The 21,442-nt window shown below is 52.1% G+C and overlaps 1 protein-coding gene across 1 annotated transcript in view; it reads right to left on the bottom strand.

Annotated features, from left to right (window-relative positions):
• Nucleotides 1-21,442, bottom strand: part of LOC142256110 (nicotinamide N-methyltransferase-like) — a 32,722-nt gene that overhangs the window by 5,196 nt on the left and 6,084 nt on the right. The window contains exon 2 of the mRNA XM_075327645.1: nt 11,840-12,026. Coding sequence (XP_075183760.1) covers nt 11,840-11,990 — 151 coding nt within the window. The 5' untranslated portion in view covers nt 11,991-12,026. The remainder of the gene's footprint in view (nt 1-11,839; nt 12,027-21,442) is intronic.

The following is a 21,442-nucleotide window of genomic DNA, read 5'->3' as shown; positions in this document are numbered from 1 at the left end:
TTTAGGAAAGAGATGGGTTCGGTGTACTAGATATGAACGCGTTTTGGACAGACGTGCATATCAACCCAAGAACAAAAGCAAAAGACCTTGTGAAGATACTGGCGGAAGTTGGTAAGATTGTGTCATTATCCACAGTGTAATGAGTACTATATCAACATGGGCTGAAAGGCAGAAGTCATTACTCCAAAACAGGGGTCATCTTGAGCCAGATGTGGCTCTTTTGATGGCTGCATCTGGTTCACAGACAAATCTTTAAAATACCATATTTTACGGTTTGTAAGACGCAATTAATTCCCCCAATACTGGGGGGAAAGATGGGGGTGCGTCTTACATATCACATATGGCTTACCGGGACAGCAGTGTTGACACAGAGTCGGCAATGCTATGGGCTTTTGGGGTGTCGCGTCAGCGGGCGCTATTGATCTGTTCACGGCTTTGAATCTCCCACAGTTGACGAGATAGACTTCAAGAAAATGGCCGCAGAGGCGGCGCATGCACAGATAGGACTCCGCAGCCATTTTCTTGATATCCATCGCCAGCCAGTAAATCAATGGCGCCCACTGCCGTGACACCCCACAGCAGTATCGCTGACCCTCCGCACACTGACCATCTTGAGCCGCGACACCCCCTCCTCCGTGCCTACAACATCCCCTACCCTTCCTCCTGGGACTTTCTGAGCAGCTCCACCTTGGCGATTATGGCTCTCACGGAATTACATTTTAAAATATGTGGCGTTCATAACCCCTCTCAGCCAAAAAGGTTCCCGACCACTGCGCCAAAAGAAACATAAAAAAACAGATTAATGTTTCAAATGCACACAGGAGCAAAGACTTTAATTTTTGGAGACATGTCCTGTGGTCTGATGAAACTAAAATTGAACTATTTGGCCATGACTATTGTAACGTTTGGGGGAAAAAGGGAGAAGCTTTGAGGCCCAAGCACACCATCCCAACTGTGAAACATGGGGGCAGCAGCATCATGTTGTGGGATTGTTTTGATGCAGGAGGGACTGGTGCACTTCACAAAATAAATGGCATCATGAGGAAAAGATTATGTGGCAAAACTGAAGCAACATCTCAAGACATCAGCCAGAAACCTAAAGCTTGGGAGGAAATGGGTCTTCCAAATGGACAATGACCTGAAGCAATCTGCCAAACTGGTTACTAAGTGGCTTAAGGATAACAAAGTCAATGTTTTGGAGTGGCCATCACAAAACCCTGATCTCAATCCTAGTGAAAATTTATGGGAACAGCTCAAAAGGCCGGAGCAAGCAAGGCGACCTACAATCATGGCTCAGTTACAGCACTTCAGTCAGGAGGAATGGGCCCAAATTCCTACCCACCATTGTGAGAAGCTTGTGGAAGGATATTCACAAGTATTTCACCAAAGTCATACAGTTTAAGGGCAATAGTACCAAATACTAATGACATGGAGGGTAACTTCACTGTGCAGAAAGTAATTAAAAATGCCTGAAAACATTTTCGCTCATTATTTCATGTCAGATAGTGAGAAAAAACATCAGATGTGTCTTTATGTGGTGTCCTAGTACTCGTTCTACTGCTGCTGAGTTACACAGTCGTCGTGTGGCAGTAGATCTGTTCCAGTGTGTCAGGATTACTTTGTGCACTGTGAGTCAGGCAGTATGAATTGCATTGTGTTATGCTGTGCATACACAGGGGATTGTTACATGTACTTTGCCATCTACTGGTCAGTGTCTGCATATGGAAGTTAGGTGCCAATGTATTTACATACATTGCTGTGGAATTAATAGCGCTATATAAATGAATAAAAATAATAATATTATTAATCATTCTCCTCACAACAAGCTGCCATGGAAATGGCTGTGAGGAGTCTCCACCTCAGGGCTGACACGTCTAGTAAACTGGATCAAACAAGTCTAATCAGGAGAGAGGGAGGAAGCTTCCAGAATCTCTCAGTCCATGTTGAGGGAACATCTTACTGTTCATACAATGGCCTCCGCAGAAGAGTGAAGCTTCGTACAGCCAGGAGAGATCAGGCTGAACATGTGCTCTCCTCATACTGGTTTTCTATGCTATTCCAGCCACAACAAGTGTAACGTGACATCTATGCCACAAACTGTCTACCCTGCCCCCTGCAATAGGGAACAGTAGCTCCAAAACTGAGTAGCTCCATACCACCAGTGTGTTGTCACAGGGAGCCAACACGTGAAGGTCCCTCCATCAGCAAACCATCACCTGGACTGGGCAGCATATTACCTCCTACAGCAAGTGAGTAGAACTGTGCTCCAGCCACCCTGAGAGGGCCAAACTGAGGAGAACGGTGCTCCAGCCACCCTGAGAGGGCCAAACTGAGGAGAACGGTGCTCCAGCCACCCTGAGAGGGCCAAACTGAGGAGAACGGTGCTCCAGCCACCCTGAGAGGGCCAAACTGAGGAGAACGGTGCTCCAGCCACCCTGAGAGGACCAAACTGAGGAGAACGGTGCTCCAGCCACCCTGAGAGGACCAAACTGAGGAGAACGGTGCTCCAGCCACCCTGAGAGGACCAAACTGAGGAGAACGGTGCTCCAGCCACCCTGAGAGGACCAAACTGAGGAGAACGGTGCTCCAGCCACCCTAAGAGGGCCAAACTGAGGAGAACGGTGCTCCAGCCACCCTGAGAGGACCAAACTGAGGAGAACGGTGCTCCAGCCACCCTGAGAGGACCAAACTGAGGAGAACGGTGCTCCAGCCACCCTGAGAGGCCTATACTTGCTTGTTTCATAAAGGAGAAGACACCTAGTGTCAAAGGCAAAATACTAAGTGTATCCTATAGAGCGACCTGCTGCCTATTTGCCATTAAGAGACAGACTAGGTTATTATTCCCTTCAGTAAAGTGTTATGTTTGAAAGTTCACTCGTGTGTCTCGCTGCTTGTAATTGCACAAACATCACAGGTGATCCAACACCTGCACTCAGACACCACCTCCAGAGGAGCACCCCTGGTGGGGGGGTCCTATACCATCTCCGTAAGTGCCACCTCACGCTATTGACAATTGTTGTGGAAAAGAGACGTGTGACCCACTTCAGCTACCATGACAGTACTCTCTGCTACCAGTGCAACTACATATCCCAGCTGGCCCCTCTAACATCTGGCTCCTCGCCCATGGGTCACCGCATTTATAGCGAGTGGATGGAAACTTCTGGTTTCAACTGTGTATTGCTACTCAAGGAGTTTGACTGCTGACTAAACTGTTGCACCAAGGTGCTGTCCCACACGTGACTTTGCGCCTTCATGGTACCAGATGCTGTATCCGCTCTGTTGATGCTAAGGGAAGCCCACACATTTGGCTTTGCTACAACAAAGTAGCGGTGTCATCTGGGCTCTACTGTTCAAAAGGAGCGGTCCACACATCGATTCTACTACAAAGTACTTGTCTGCAATATCAACTCTGCTGTTACAAGGTGCAGCCCTCACATTTCAATCTTCTGTACAAAGATGTGTGGCGCCCTAGGACCTGGTCGCCACAACAGCATTGCCCTCCCAAAGGGTTAATGCTGAGCCTGGAGGTAATTGGGAGATCCATTGGCCAGCAGGTTTAACACCCAACACAGTTCTCCCTCCGGCCAGCAGGGGGAGCTCTGAACCTGGAATTCCAGGGAGCCTTCCTCTACCCGACCAGAGGGAGGAAGTGGAGTCAGTCTGAAGGGAGTAGTGGAAGTGAACAGACGCAGAGTGAGCTGTCCTGTGAATCTGGGGCCTAGAGCTGGAGCAGCTTGGCCCAGAGAAGCAGGAATAGCTGAGAGGCAGCAGAGAGACTCAGACATCGGAGTCTGTGGTTGCCAGGGTATAAAATCCGTCCCTGGTAGCCGAGTCCGAAGGGCAGGAGAGCTGCAAGCCCCTGGCCCAGAAACATCCAAGGTACAGCTGCAGCATCAGGGCCCGGTGTGGACTCCAGCGGAGAAGCACCAGAGAGAGGGTCTGCGCAGCCACCTACAGAAAGAAGGGACGTGCCATCGGTCCCAGCAGCAAAGAGGGCCATTGCTGGATTCAGAGAAGCAGGGTCCTATCATCACAAAGCAAAGTACAGGAGTAGGCCTCATACTCAGCTGGCCAGAAAGATCATCCCAAGTACTTCCAGGCCGACCGGATCCCCATCACCACCTGTAACGGTCTCCCAGGACTGGACTGTTCCCAGAGTAAAAGAGGAGAAGGTAAAGAGACTGTTGTTTGTGCCTGGTTCTTTCCTCGCCTGTCGGCCCTGCACCGTGTTAGCCACACAACACCATAGACTTTCACGGGCACCAACTGTATCCCGGGGCATCGCTCCACCTGTGGGGAGCAGTACCATCATAGCTGCCATAACATCACCCCGGAGTTCTCCCATAGCAGCGGCGGCTTAATAGCCGCATACCACAGGTGGCGTCACGAACATTAACTTTAACTCATCAGCCACATATTCAACTGACACCCACCAGGGCCACGGAGCCGGGCCCAGCCACCACCGACTACCACCGGACTAGTCCGGCCCGGCACCGGGTGTCCCATAGCCCTGGGGTGGGCGAGTCAACTTTTGGCGTCACGAACAGGATTTCGTGCCCGGTCACACCGGGTACTGTGCGCCTGAAGAGTTGCGCTTTAAAGACTGTATTACTGCGTGTTTCACTGTTTGAAAACTGCCGCCGCCATTAGCCTCACTGAGCGCAGGAAGAAGGGGGGCGTGCCTGACAAAGAGCGCGAAGGGAGCGCGCCATCAGAGCAGAGCGCTGTTAACCCCGCGCGACCCAGAAGGAAATTTGAAAAGTGAACGGAGCCTGGTAAGGTTCACTAAGGGGGAGGAAGATGTCCGACGCAGAGGGAGGGCAGGTGGCTGCCATAGCCCGAGACGCCGCAGCACCAGCCGAAGCGATCCCTGTCGCCGTCGCCCCATCCCCCGCTGTAGCGCCGGTAATGCCGATCACCATGCCGTACATACCGGGCGCAGAATGGCTGCCGCAGTACTCCGGGGAGTCCCATACCTTGAGCGACTTCAGAGAAAGCCTGCACAGCTTGTTCCGGGTGTATCCGCTGACTGAGAGCCAGAAGGTGGGCATATTAATGGGACAGCTAGCCGGCGCAGCCCAGCGTGAAGTGAAGTCCTGGCCTGATACAGATAAAGGGACAGTAACCCAGATACTGGCCAAGCTAAAGAGTACTTTTGACACCCGCACCGCAGCAGAGATAAAGATGAGATTCTTTGGGTGCAAGCAGCGGGCCACAGACAGCATAAGGGACTATGCCTTAAACCTGCAGGAGGCCCTGAAAGCGGTTAAACAAGTGGACCCAGAGAGTGTACGTGAGGAACACAAACTCCTAACTGAGCAGTTCATAGAGGGGCTCCTGTCAGATGCCCACAGGACCCAGCTGCGTATCATGGTCCTGCAGAACCCTGCTCTGGACTTTGCAAAGTTTAAGGACCAGGCCATCCGGGTACTGAGAGAATCTACACCGAATGACCCAGTACCCCTCCGGCCTCTTGCTATCACGTACCCCGGGGTGGTGCCTGCAACACGAGCCACTGCAGGGGCTGAGGCGCAGTCCCTGGATAAGGATCCCACTGCAGAGCTCAGACAGCAGGTCCAGGAGCTGACCAAGACTGTAGCTGCCCTTGCCAAGACCGTGCAGTCTCTACAAGTGACCCCATCGCCTGCAAGAATCGAGTTGGCCTCCAGCCCAGATGACGTCCCATGGATGCGACAGAGGAGGGTTCCGCCGACCCGAGGCAGAGACACAGACCGGTATGATTCAACGGGACAACCGATCTGCCGCCGCTGCAGCCAGGCGGGCCACATTGCACGATACTGTCCTTTAAATGGGCCGAGCCTGGGGCCAGGAGCCGACCCCCAGGTGTAAGGAAGCCCGGCTCAACACCCAGCCGCAGCAAGTATGTGGGAGGACGACCGGTCCTTCCCATTGTGCTGGATGGGATCCCTTTGAATGCCCTCCTGGATACGGGGTCCCAGGTAACAACCATCCCCTACAAACTGTACAAAAGATATTGGGCTGATTCAGACATTGACCATGGCCCAGATGATGATTTAACAATTGTGGCCAGTAATGGTCAGCCCTTACCTCAAATTGGGTACAAAGAAGTAACCATTAAAGTGGGGCGGGTAGAATTGCCGTGTCAGGGGATGATAATTGTAGATATTGATCGCAAAGAATCTGACCCATTGGTAACCATTGGTACAAATGTGATAGAAAATTGTGTTGCCGAAGTGATAATTTTGTTGCAACAGGCGTCTGAAACTGCCAGCTCCGGGCAGCAGCGTGCCCTACAGAGGGAGATCAGAGCCCTGATGAGGAGGCAGCAGGTAGAGCTGGCCGGAGGAGAAATTGGCAGTGTGAGGGTAAGTGACCCCCTCCCCATTGCAATACCCCCAAGAAGTGAAATGTTGATATGGTGTCGGGCAGCAATAGGCCTCAAGGGTCAGGATTACCATGCCTTGGTAGAACCGGTGTATTCAGACAGCAGGCCTGGAGTCCTGATAGCCAGAGGGGTAGCAGACGTCCGCAAGGGGAGAGTGCCCATCCGTGTCCTGAATTGTGGGGAGGAGGAAGCCAAATTGCCCCGGTACGCCACTGTAGCAAAACTGTACACTGTCAGCAACAACACCATCAAAGCAGTGGAACCCTTGATCCCGTCCGACCAGGCGGAAGACAATGGCTCCAAGGGGCAGCTGGAAGACTGGTGCCAAAACTTACATGTGGGCACCGACTCCACCCCCTCACACCAAAAGCATGGGGTTTACCGGGTGGTACAGGAGTACGAGCGGGTCTTCAGCAAACACCCCCTAGATTTTGGGCAGGTGAAAGGGGTTAAACATCAAATCCCCACGGGTGATCATCCTCCCGTTAAAGAGAGATACCGCCCTGTACCCCCCGCACAGTATCAGCGTGCCAAAGAAATGTTACGGGAAATGAAGGAGGCTGGGGTTATCAGAGATAGTTGTAGCCCCTGGGCAGCTCCACTAGTGCTCGTAAAGAAAAAAGATGGTACAATGAGAATGTGTGTAGATTACAGGCAAATTAACCGCATTACACATAAAGATGCTTATCCACTACCCAGAATAGAGGAGTCACTAACAGCCTTAAAGTCAGCTAACTATTTCTCCACCTTAGATCTCACCAGTGGGTATTGGCAGGTTCCCGTGGCAGAGGCGGACAAGGAGAAGACTGCATTCACGACGCCAATGGGCCTCTGCGAGTTCAACTGTATGCCATTCGGGCTCTGCAACGCCCCAGGGACATTCCAACGGTTGATGGAGTGCTGCTTGGGCCACCACAACTTCGAAACCGTGCTGTTGTACCTGGATGACGTCATAGTCTACTCCAAGACTTATGAAGACCACCTGAAGCACTTAGCAGAAGTGTTTGAGTCTTTGTCAAAATATGGCCTGAAGATCAAGCCGTCCAAATGTCACCTCTTGAAGCCAAAGGTACAGTACCTGGGTCATGTGGTCAGCGCAGAAGGTGTGGCACCTGATCCGGAGAAAGTCACCGTAATCAAGGACTGGCCAAGACCCACCACGGTAAAGGAGGTGCGGCAGTTCCTTGGGCTGGTGGGCTACTACCGAAGGTTCATTGATGGTTTCACCAAGATAGCAGCGCCCCTTCAAGATCTCCTGGTGGGCCAGCCAAAGCAGGCTAAGAAGCAGAGCCCTCCCTTTGAATGGAGCAGCCAACTAGAAACATCCTTTGTCCAGCTGAAAGGGGCTCTCACGGGAGAAGAAATTCTGGCCTACCCTGACTACAGCCAGCCGTTTGTACTGTATACAGACGCCAGCAACGTGGGCCTGGGAGCCGTGTTGTCCCAGGTGCAGGGAGGCAGAGAGAAGGTGATAGCGTACGCCAGTAGGAAGCTTCGGCCCACAGAAAGGAATCCAGAAAACTACAGTTCCTTCAAGCTGGAGTTCCTCGCTATTGTTTGGGCAGTGACTGAACGCTTCAAGCACTATCTGGCGTCGGCCAAGTTCACCATCTTCACGGACAACAATCCGTTGACACACCTGGCAACAGCCAAGTTAGGTGCGTTGGAACAGCGGTGGATGGCCCGGCTGTCTAACTTTGACTTTACCATCAAGTATCGGGCTGGCAAGAAGAATAACAATGCTGATGCGCTGTCCAGAATGCCTCACTTACCCGAATCTGGAGAAGACCTGGATGAACTCGAAGAGATAGAGTTACCGGCTTTCCATCATCAGGGTGTTTCCCAGTGTGAGCATGCTGTGGGAGTGAAGCGCTCGAGCCAACACGAGGTCTCGGTTAACCCATTACTCCACCATAATTGGGAAGAGACACAGAACGGTGACCCGGCTGTGCGATTGGTCAAAGAAAAGCTAGCACAAGCTGAGACTCATCTTGGCCCAGATGCTCCAGAAGAAGCCCAGCAGTTGTGGAAAGAGAGGGGACGACTGTTCACCTACCAAGGCAAGCTCTGCAAGAGATATGTCAACTATCGAACAAATGAACTTGTCTGGCAGATAGTGGTTCCGCAGAGAGATGCTCCAATGGTCCTAGCAGCGTATCATGATAACGCAGGACACTTCGGGTGGAAGAAGTTGGAAGCCCTACTCCGTGATCGGTTCTATTGGGTGCACATGAGAAAGATGATCGAGAAGTGGTGCCGAGACTGTGGCCCGTGTAACCTGAGGCGGAAAGACGATGCCAGCCAAAAGTCTCCCCTACAGCCAATTGTCACAAAGCAGCCCCTGGAGTTGGTGGCCCTGGACCACGTGAAGTTAACACCAAGCCGGTCAGGCTATGTGTACGCCCTCACCATTGTGGACCATTACTCTCGTTTCCTGGTAGTAGTGCCTGTGAAGGACCAGACAGCCAGGACAGCAGCTAGAGCGTTCCAGGCATCCTTTTGTCGACCTCACGGCTATCCGGAAAGGGTACTGACTGATCAGGGTCCTGCATTCGAGGCTGAAGTGTTCCAAGAGTTCTGTAACATGTACGGTTGTAAGAAAATCCGAACCACACCGTACCACCCCCAAACCAATGGACTGTGCGAGAAAATGAACCATGTGGTTATTGATATGCTGAAGACCCTGCCGCTGGAGGAAAGGAACCAATGGCCAGAAAAGTTGCCAGATCTGGTAGACCTGTACAACCACATCCCAGTGAATTCGACCAACTGCAGCCCCGCTTACCTGATGCGAGCCAGACCAGGCAAGTTGCCTGTAGACTTTGAGATGGGGACTGTGTCGCCTGAGGCGGTTCAAGAAATAGAGGATTGGATACAGAACGGCAGCAGCGGTACCGCAAGGTCCAGGAGTGCGTAGAGAGGAGCCTGTCTCAAGCAAGAACGAGGCAAGAACAGCATTACAATCAAACAGCCCCAGCAACTCCCTTAGCACCTGGAGAACAAGTCCTCAAGAAGAAGCGGAAGACGCATAAATTGGATGATCAGTGGGAAAACGAGCCCTACACCATTATCCCCTCCAACTTTGACAACAGTAAGGTGTGCCTCATAAGCAAGGATGAAGGCAAGACTTGTCAAGCAGTATCCAGAGACCGCCTGAAGACGTGCCCTGAGCGGTGCAAAGTTCAAAAGGAAGTGGAGGAAGTTCGAGAAGAGGGGGAAGAGATGATACAAACAATCCTCGGCAAATTCCCCAAGACTTGGACCCGCATAAATGGTGCCGTAGTGGTACCGGTCCTGACGTTCCCACAGTTGGTCGAGCCAGAAACAGAACAGGTTCCGGATCCACCCAAAGAACCGTCCGCCCCGACACGAGGTGACACGCCAGCAGCGGAACAGGAGGATCAACCCCCTGTCAGTGGTGAACCTGTCATACCCTTGGCGACTCTTAGACCACATGGGCGATCATCATGCATACCTATTGGGGTTAGGCCTACCGGTAGTGCTGAGATAGGAGACACACTAAGTAGTCAGGGACAAACACCAGAGCTACGCAGGTCCCAACGCAGCACTCGGGGACAACCCCCTCTAAGGTATAGGGAATCAAATGTATAAAGGAGAAAGAAAGAGTATTTATTGGAATGTAAATAGTTATGCGAAATGTCTGTAATGTTGTGTACAAAATGTTTTTCTTTTTCTTTGATTGTGAAAATGGACAATTGGGCCACTGGACTATGGGTGGCCAACACCTAAATTGTTCATAGTTAGCACCAGTGTGCTCGACACCCCTGAAGAAAAACCCGTCCGGCGTGCATAGAGTGGGGTCATCAATGCTCTGACGCACGCCCAGAACCTACGTTGGGGGTTTTATCGCGGCGGGTCCCCCATGGAGCAGTGTAATGGACACCCGGCAGGGAGCCACACTGGACTCTTATAGTACTGTTTGAATTTGTAACGTTAAAGAGAATGTGCCTCCCATATTGGGATGAAATGTATGACATGTTATGTTTTGTTTCCACAGTCCGGGAGTACTGAATTTAACTAAGGGGGAGTGTGGCGCCCTAGGACCTGGTCGCCACAACAGCATTGCCCTCCCAAAGGGTTAATGCTGAGCCTGGAGGTAATTGGGAGATCCATTGGCCAGCAGGTTTAACACCCAACACAGTTCTCCCTCCGGCCAGCAGGGGGAGCTCTGAACCTGGAATTCCAGGGAGCCTTCCTCTACCCGACCAGAGGGAGGAAGTGGAGTCAGTCTGAAGGGAGTAGTGGAAGTGAACAGACGCAGAGTGAGCTGTCCTGTGAATCTGGGGCCTAGAGCTGGAGCAGCTTGGCCCAGAGAAGCAGGAATAGCTGAGAGGCAGCAGAGAGACTCAGACATCGGAGTCTGTGGTTGCCAGGGTATAAAATCCGTCCCTGGTAGCCGAGTCCGAAGGGCAGGAGAGCTGCAAGCCCCTGGCCCAGAAACATCCAAGGTACAGCTGCAGCATCAGGGCCCGGTGTGGACTCCAGCGGAGAAGCACCAGAGAGGGTCTGCGCAGCCACCTACAGAAAGAAGGGACGTGCCATCGGTCCCAGCAGCAAAGAGGGCCATTGCTGGATTCAGAGAAGCAGGGTCCTATCATCACAAAGCAAAGTACAGGAGTAGGCCTCATACTCAGCTGGCCAGAAAGATCATCCCAAGTACTTCCAGGCCGACCGGATCCCATCACCACCTGTAACGGTCTCCCAGGACTGGACTGTTCCCAGAGTAAAAGAGGAGAAGGTAAAGAGACTGTTGTTTGTGCCTGGTTCTTTCCTCGCCTGTCGGCCCTGCACCGTGTTAGCCACACAACACCATAGACTTTCACGGGCACCAACTGTATCCCGGGGCATCGCTCCACCTGTGGGGAGCAGTACCATCATAGCTGCCATAACATCACCCCGGAGTTCTCCCATAGCAGCGGCGGCTTAATAGCCGCATACCACAGGTGGCGTCACGAACATTAACTTTAACTCATCAGCCACATATTCAACTGACACCCACCAGGGCCACGGAGCCGGGCCCAGCCACCACCGACTACCACCGGACTAGTCCGGCCCGGCACCGGGTGTCCCATAGCCCTGGGGTGGGCGAGTCAGATGCCCAACTACCCACATTGCCCTACTGTTTGAAGATGTTGTCTGCACGCTCAGGTCTGCTTATTCAGAGTGCCTGTCCTCGTCTCTGTCAGTTTATTGACATGCCATCTAACTACTGATCCTGGCTGCTCCATGTGCTGTCTTTCCTATCCAATTCCACTGCATAATCACCTCTGTTCCGTGCTGCTCATCCTGACCTACAGTTTAGCTTCTCCACTTCAAAATGTAAGCAAAAACAAATAGCAGGATTTTTACTTGAAAATGAAAATGTACTACAGTAAACTAGTCATATGAATAATATTGACATACCTAAGGAAACTGAACATTTTTAGTAGCAAAAATGGATGAATTTTTCACCTTTAATGAAAGTTTCATGTAAGTTTTTTAAAACAAATACCGTCCATTCTCCACAAAGGATTCCATCCCGTGCCCCATAATATGTCTGTAAGTACTCTTTGGCATTAAATTCATCAATGTACTTTTGTTGGGAGGTAACTGGGGTGTCCATGACGTTCTGTCCTCAGGACTATGCTTCTGTAATGACCTGTATAGCAAACAAATAGATATTATAGCAATGAAATACCTTCATCAGAAATTAAAGGGGTTAAAGTTCATTTTAAATCAATAGATCTTGGAATAATAATTTCCACAATTGCATGTGTTTTAAAAAAAAAATATATATTCCTGTGCTGAGATAATCTTATAGTCATATGAATAAGTTTGGGCACCCTTATTAATGTTAACCTCTTTTCTTTATAACAATTTGGGTTTTTGCAGCAGCTATTTCAGTTTCATATATCTAATAACTGATGGACTGAGTAATATTTCTGGATTGAAATGAGGTTTATTGTACTAACAGAAAATGTGCGATCCGCATTTAAACAAAATTTGACCGGTGCAAAAGTATGGGCACCTCAACATAAAAGGGACATTAATATTTTGTAGATCAGACCTGGGCAAGGGGCGGCCCGCGGGCCGGATGCGGCCTGCCTACTGTCTGTGACCGGCCCGCCCGTCTTGCTGAGAGTTGGAGGCGTGGCCTGATCTATGCCTCAGCCTCGCTCACTGCCGCGAGCTATGATTCCCGCAGTGCAGTGATAAGCAGCTGCCACGCCCCCACTCTGCACGTCATGCCTCCTTTGGTTGCTGATCACACTCGGATGTCTTCCTTGTCCCCTCCTCCTGCTTTGTCGATGCTGGCCGCGCCCCCTTTGCCTGCCCCTTCTACCCTGGGATCCTCACATGACCGGCTTATATCCACAGCAGCCAGTTCAAAAACGTTTGGTCCACAAACTGAGGTAATGTGCACTTGTGCAGCAGTAGCAGCAGGGAGAGCAAAGTGGCTGCAGGAGGGGGAGCAGGGGAGCAGCGCTTGTGCCTTCTCAGGTCCCCCTTGTGCCTGCAATAGAGGAAGCAGACACACAGGGGACTCAGAGAAAGCAGCCAGAGGAGCCCTCAGGCTCTGCTGCCTGCCTGTGCCCTCAGCATCCCCAGGGCCAGTATGCATGCCCCACTGGCCACCACTGTCAGTATGCATGCCCCACTGGCCACCACTGTCAGTATGCATGCCCCACTGGCCACCACTGTCAGTATGCATGCCCCACTGGCCACCACTGTCAGTATGCATGCCCCACTGGCCACCACTGTCAGTATGCATGCCCCACTGGCCACCACTGTCAGTATGCATGCCACACAGGCCACCACTGTCAGTATGCATGCCACACAGGCCACCACTGTCAGTATGCATGCCACACAGGCCACCACTGTCAGTATGCATGCCACACAGGCCACCACTGTCAGTATGCATGCCACACAGGCCACCACTGTCAGTATGCATGCCACACAGGCCACCACTGTCAGTATGCATGCCACACAGGCCACCACTGTCAGTATGCATGCCACACAGGCCACCACTGTCAGTATGCATGCCCCACTGGCCACCACTGTCAGTATGCATGCCACACAGGCCACCACTGTCAGTATGCATGCCACACAGGCCACCACTGTCAGTATGCATGCCACACAGGCCACCACTGTCAGTATGCATGCCACACAGGCCACCACTGTCAGTATGCATGCCCCACAGGCCACCACTGTCAGTAGGCATGCCCCACAGGCCACCACTGTCAGTAGGCATGCCCCCCACAGGCCCACCACTGTCAGTAGGCATGCCCCACTGGCCACCACTGACAGTAGGCATGCCCCACTGGCCACCACTGACAGTAGGCATGCCCCACTGGCCACCACTGACAGTAGGCATGCCCCACTGGCCACCACTGACAGTAGGCATGCCCCACTGGCCACCACTGACAGTAGGCATGCCCCACTGGCCACCACTGACAGTAGGCATGCCCCACTGGCCACCACTGACAGTAGGCATGCCCCACTGGCCACCACTGACAGTAGGCATGCCCCACTGGCCACCACTGACAGTAGGCATGCCCCACTGGCCCACCACTGACAGTAGGCATGCCCCACTGGCCACCACTGACAGTAGGCATGCCCCCCACTGGCCACCACTGTCAGTAGGCATGCCCCACTGGCCACCACTGTCAGTAGGCATGCCCCACTGGCCACCACTGTCAGTAGGCATGCCCCACTGGCCACCACTGTCAGTAGGCATGCCACACAGGCCACCACTGTCAGTATGCATGCCACACAGGCCACCACTGTCAGTATGCATGCCCCACAGGCCACCACTGTCAGTATGCATGCCCCACAGGCCACCACTGTCAGTATGCATGCCCCACTGGCCACCACTGTCAGTATGCATGCCCCACTGGCCACCACTGTCAGTATGCATGCCCCACAGGCCACCACTGTCAGTATGCATGCCCCCCTGGCCACCACTGACAGTAGGCATGCCCCACTGGCCACCACTGACAGTAGGCATGCCCCACTGGCCACCACTGACAGTAGGCATGCCCCACTGGCCACCACTGTCAGTAGGCATGCCCCACTGGCCACCACTGTCAGTAGGCATGCCCCACTGGCCACCACTGTCAGTATGCATGCCACACATGCCACCACTGTCAGTATGCATGCCACACAGGCCACCACTGTCAGTATGCATGCCACACAGGCCACCACTGTCAGTATGCATGCCACACAGGCCACCACTGTCAGTATGCATGCCACACAGGCCACCACTGTCAGTATGCATGCCACACAGGCCACCACTGTCAGTATGCATGCCACACAGGCCACCACTGTCAGTATGCATGCCACACAGGCCACCACTGTCAGTATGCATGCCACACAGGCCACCACTGTCAGTATGCATGCCACACAGGCCACCACTGTCAGTATGCATGCCACACAGGCCACCACTGTCAGTATGCATGCCACACAGGCCACCACTGTCAGTATGCATGCCCCCCTGGCCACCACTGTCAGTATGCATGCCCCACTGGCCACCACTGTCAGTATGCATGCCCCACTGGCCACCACTGTCAGTATGCATGCCCCACTGGCCACCACTGTCAGTATGCATGCCCCACTGGCCACCACTGTCAGTATGCATGCCACACAGGCCACCACTGTCAGTATGCATGCCACACAGGCCACCACTGTCAGTATGCATGCCACACAGGCCACCACTGTCAGTATGCATGCCACACAGGCCACCACTGTCAGTATGCATGCCACACAGGCCACCACTGTCAGTATGCATGCCACACAGGCCACCACTGTCCAGTATGCATGCCACACAGGCCACCACTGTCAGTATGCATGCCACACAGGCCACCACTGTCAGTATGCATGCCCCACTGGCCACCACTGTCAGTATGCATGCCCCACTGGCCACCACTGTCAGTATGCATGCCCCACAGGCCACCACTGTCAGTATGCATGCCCCACAGGCCACCACTGTCAGTAATGCATGCCCGACAGGCCACCACTGTCAGTATGCATGCCCCCCTGGCCACCACTGTCAGTATGCATGCCCCCCTGGCCACCACTGTCAGTATGCATGCCCCCCTGGCCACCACTGTCAGTATGCATGCCCCCCTGGCCACCACTGTCAGTATGCATGCCCCACTGGCCACCACTGTCAGTATGCATGCCCCACTGGCCACCACTGTCAGTATGCATGCCCCACTGGCCACCACTGTCAGTATGCATGCCCCACTGGCCACCACTGTCAGTATGCATGCCCCACTGGCCACCACTGTCAGTATGCATGCCCCACTGGCCACCACTGTCAGTATGCATGCCCCACTGGCCACCACTGTCAGTATGCATGCCCCACAGGCCACCACTGTCAGTATGCATGCCCCACAGGCCACCACTGTCAGTATGCATGCCCCACAGGCCACCACTGTCAGTATGCATGCCCCACAGGCCACCACTGTCAGTAGGCATGCCCCAAAGGCCACCACTGTCAGTAGGCATGCCCCAAAGGCCACCACTGTCAGTAGGCATGCCCCACTGGCCACCACTGACAGTAGGCATGCCCCACTGGCCACCACTGACAGTAGGCATGCCCCACTGGCCACCACTGACAGTAGGCATGCCCCACTGGCCACCACTGACAGTAGGCATGCCCCACTGGCCACCACTGACAGTAGGCATGCCCCACTGGCCACCACTGACAGTAGGCATGCCCCACTGGCCAACACTGTCAGTAGGCATGCCCCACTGGCCAACACTGTCAGTAGGCATGCCCCACTGGCCAACACTGACAGTAGGCATGCCCCACTGGCCAACACTGACAGTAGGCATGCCCCACTGGCCAACACTGACAGTATGCATGCCCCACTGGCCAACACTGACAGTATGCATGCCCCACTGGCCACCACTGTCAGTATGCATGCCCCACTGGCCACCACTGTCAGTATGCATGCCCCAAAGGCCACCACTGTCAGTAGGCATGCCCCACTGGCCACCACTGTCAGTAGGCATGCCCCACTGGCCACCACTGACAGTAGGCATGCCCCACTGGCCACCACTGACAGTAGGCATGCCCCACTGGCCACCACTGACAGTAGGCATGCCCCACTGGCCACCACTGACAGTAGGCATGCCCCACTGGCCACCACTGACAGTAGGCATGCCCCACTGGCCACCACTGACAGTAGGCATGCCCCACTGGCCACCACTGACAGTAGGCATGCCCCACTGGCCAACACTGACAGTAGGCATGCCCCACTGGCCAACACTGACAGTAGGCATGCCCCACTGGCCAACACTGACAGTAGGCATGCCCCACTGGCCAACACTGACAGTAGGCATGCCCCACTGGCCAACACTGACAGTAGGCATGCCCCACTGGCCAACACTGACAGTATGCATGCCCCACTGGCCAACACTGACAGTATGCATGCCCCACTGGCCAACACTGTCAGTATGCATGCCCCACTGGCCACCACTGTCAGTATGCATGCCCCACTGGCCACCACTGTCAGTATGCATGCCCCACTGGCCACCACTGTCAGTATGCATGCCCCACTGGCCACCACTGTCAGTATGCATGCCCCACTGGCCACCACTGTCAGTATGCATGCCCCACTGGCCACCACTGTCAGTATGCATGCCCCACAGGCCACCACTGACAGTAGTCATGCCCCACAGGCCACCACTGTCAGTATGCATGCCCTACAGGCCACCACTGACAGTATGCATGCCCCACATGCCACCACTGTCAGTATGCATGCCCTACAGGCCACCACTGACAGTATGCATGCCTCACAGGCCACCACTGTCAGTATGCATGCCCTACAGGCCACCACTGACAGTATGCATGCCCCACATGCCACCACTGTCAGTATGCATGCCCTACAGGCCACCACTGTCAATATGTCTGCTTCACTGGCCACCAGGGCCAGTGTGTATGCTTCACAGTCCCCAGTAATGTCTATGCCCCCCCACTGACCCCAGTAATGTCTATGCTCCCCCACTGACCCCAGTAATGTCTATGCCCCCCCACTGACCCCTGTAATGTCTATGCCCCCCCACTGACCCCAGTAATGTCTATGCCCCCCCACTGACCCCAGTAATGTCTATGCCCCCCCACTGACCCCAGTAATGTCTATGCCCCCCACATTTTCATTGAATCTTAATGTTGCTCAACTTCCTGTTTGTTTATGAAGGGATAGTATATATACTATATACTCTAAAACCATCCCAATTTCTCATGCGGCCCCATGGGAAAATTAATTGCCCACCCCTGTTGTAGATCCTCTTTTTGCAAAAATAACAGCCTCTAGTCGCTTCCTGTAGCTTTTAATGAGTTCCTGGATCCTGGATGAAGGTAGATTTGACCATTCCTGTTTACAAAACAATTCCAGTTCAGTTAAGTTTGATGGTCGCCGAGCATGGACAGCACGCTTCAAATCATCCCACAGATGTTCAATGATATTGAGGTCTGGGGACTGGGATGGCCATTCCAGAACATTGTAATTGTTCCTCTGCATGAATGCCTGAGTAGATTTGGAGCGGTGTTTTGGATCATTGTCTTGCTGAAATATCCTCTAAAGGGGAGCCGGGAGAAGGAGAGTATAATCATTTGTTTTACTGTGTGCGGCGCCCTCAGGAGTATATCTACCAGTATGGGGCCCATGGATGCCAGCATGGGGCCCATTGTGGGGCCATGGATACCAGCATGGGGCCCATTGTGGGGCCAGCATGGGGCCCATTGTGGGGCCATGGATGCCAGCATGGGGCCATGGATGCAGCCATGATTGAGGTCATACACCAGGATGGGGGCCATTAGTACACGATAGGGGTCGGTACTACACAATTAAGTGGGGGGGGGGGGGGGGGGGGGGGGGGGGGAGAGCAACTTTTATGTTTTAATAGGATTTAGAATACTACAACGGCCCATATATCTGACCAACATGGGGGGGACCCAAGCTCCAACTTTGCACTGGGGCCCATCAGACTCTAGTTACGCCATCATTTTATTGATGTGTACACCTGCAGAATCCGACCACACACACACACACACACACAATTTCAAAAATAATAATTATTGTAGAAGAAACAGGACGAGACAGACAAGAATATTTGTGAATATACATCTGCGGCAATGAAAAAAAAATAAAAATAAATACATTTCCAGTGTTAATTGCAATAAAGCAGAAAACCAGTAGAGGGCACCTGTCAGAAGAGCTTGAAAGTTAAGCTACTGGTAAATAAGTGTATATAAATAACTGCACTAAATGAACAATAAAATATACATTGGTGTGCGTAAATGCAGCAAAATACTAAGCTGGCTCCTACACACAGGCAACAAATTGTCTTAGCAGTGTTTTGTATATTGTGCAGCAGACACTAGCGGCGGCCCCTGTGCAGTGTTTTGTATATTGTGCAGCAGACACTAGTGGCAGCCCCTGTGCAGTGTTTTGTATATTGTGCAGCAGACACTAGTGGCAGCCCCTGTGCAGTGTTTTGTATATTGTGCCTAAGACACTAGCGGCAGCCCCTGTGCAGTGTTTTGTATATTGTGCCTCAGACACTAGCGGCGGCCCCTGTGCAGTGTTTTGTATATTGTGCCTCAGACACTAGCGGCAGCCCCTGTGCAGTGTTTTGTATATTGTGCATCAGACACTAGCGGCAGCCCCTGCGCAGTGTTTTGTATATTGTGCATCAGACACTAGCGGCAGCCCCTGCGCAGTGTTTTGTATATTGTGCATCAGACACTAGTGGCAGCCCCTGCGCAGTGTTTTGTATATTGTGCATCAGACACTAGTGGCAGCCCCTGCGCAGTGTTTTGTATATTGTGCATCAGACACTAGTGGCAGCCCCTGCGCAGTGTTTTGTATATTGTGCAGCAGACACTATTGGCAGCCCCTGCGCAGTGTTTTGTATATTGTGCAGCAGACACTAGTGGCAGCCCCTGCGCAGTGTTTTGTATATTGTGCAGCAGACACTAGTGGCAGCCCCTGCGCAGTGTTTTGTATATTGTGCAGCAGACACTAGTGGCAGCCCCTGCGCAGTGTTGCATATTTTGCAATATTAAGCATAATAAATTACCCCCACACTCCCATAAGAAATGACATGTGGGGAGCCAGGTCCCACTCACCCCAGTAAAAGGACTGTCCAATGGTGGGATCAGGGATAAGCAGGAGAGGGGTCTGCAGAATCCTGTGCAAAACCGTCCAACAGTCAGGTGGAGGCAGAGTGCATGCTCTGCAGCCCAGTAATGAAATGTCTTTTGATGGGATCGTTGTTACAGATTCCTATGAGGCTTCCTTCACACACCTGTGCGGCTTCCTTCACACACCTGTGCGGCTTCCTTCACACACCTGTGCGGCTTCCTTCACACACCTGTGCGGCTTCCTTCACACACCTGTGCGGCTTCCTTCACACACCTGTGCCTCTGGTACACGTGACGTCCATTTTCACTCATACCCACACACATAGACCCATTAAAATCAATGGGTTTGCGCACCTGTAGCGGTTTTTTTTCTTGCAGATTTTCAGAAATCTGCAAGGATAGGCTGCTTTTACACATCAGTTTTTTACATCAGGCACAATCCGTCGAAAAACGGATAAAACAGATCCGGCGCCGGATTCATTTTTTCCCCCTTAGTCTTGTATTAGCGCCGGATTGTGCCGCATGGTGTTGCGTTTCATCCGGTGTGCACCAGATCCGGCATAGTTGTCTGTGCGGGCGCCGGACAGGACCCACCATGTATACAGGCCTCTTTCACACTTCACTTTTTGCCATCATGTGCAATCCGGCGTTTTTTGAAGAAAAAAAAAAACGGATCCGGCACCAGATTAGTTTTCCCCTCATATTGTTGTTTTTGAGCCGTATTGTCCCGCATGGCCTTGCGTTCGACGGCTCCGGTGAAGTGTGTCTGTGCGGCTGCCGGAAGTAATGCAGCATGCAACTTTTTTTTGTGTCCAGCAAAAAAACGTATTGCAACGGATCTGGCGCTGTCCATTTTTTTTTTTTACAATGGTAGCCTATGGGCGTCGGATCCATCGTCATCCGTAAAAAAACGGAATCAGGCGACTGATCCTTTTTTTTTTGTTTCTGGGCATGCCAAGAACATATGGAAATTCATTTCTGGAAAGGAAAAAAAAAACCTCTCTCGCCGGAAGGGGAAAAAATGAGACTTATCCGTTTTTTTGCCTAATCCGTCACATAACTTTTGTCACAATCTGCGACAGATCCGTTGCATCAGACACAATCCGGTTTGTGCCTGAAGGAAAAAAAAAAAAAAAAGTGAACAGTAAAGTTTTTTTGTTGAACAAAAAAAAAACAAAAAAAAACGGATGCCGTCGGATCCGGTGCCATCCGACATGTTGTATAATGGAAGCCTATGGGCACCGGATCCGTCAGAGTACGGCAAAAGACGCAATGCAGTGACGGATTGCGTTTTTTTTTTTTTTTTTTTTAAACTGAACATGCTCAGTATCACAATGGATCCGTTGAAAAACGGAAGAAACGGATAGAAAAAAAACTGATGCAATGGATCAGTTTTTTCGCCGGATTGTGCTTGATTCCAAAAAAACTGATGTGTGAAAGTAGCCATATCCTGATGTCAGCAAAGTCTACGAAAATTCTGAAGTGCTGTGCACACTTTCAGGGTGTTTTCCCTGCAGCAAAAATCTGCAACATGTCAATTCTTTCTGCATTTTTTCCTGTGTTTTCACCAAATACAAAAGGAAATCACATCAAAAAGTGCAAGAAATTACGGCAAAAAAATGCAGGAAATCACACATTTTTTTCTGCATCGTTTTTCTTGCCGGAACATGCAGATTGTCTGCAACCAAATCTGCAATGTGTGCGCGTAGCCATAGAGTATGTTCACACATCGCACTTTTGGCATATTTTCAAGGCGCAATCTGGCCGTGAAAATTGCAGCATTTTACTGTCCCAGTAAAGCGAATGAGAATTCATGTGCATGTTGCTTATGTTTTCCTTGCAGATTTGAAGACGTTTTCAATCGGCCGCAGGTCAATTCTTTCAGGATTTTACACCCATTCTAATGACTGTGAAAAACT

This window comes from Anomaloglossus baeobatrachus, chromosome 11, assembly GCF_048569485.1.
Source record: "Anomaloglossus baeobatrachus isolate aAnoBae1 chromosome 11, aAnoBae1.hap1, whole genome shotgun sequence".
Lineage (NCBI taxonomy): Eukaryota > Metazoa > Chordata > Amphibia > Anura > Aromobatidae > Anomaloglossus > Anomaloglossus baeobatrachus.
This window is presented reverse-complemented; position numbering and strand designations above follow the sequence as displayed.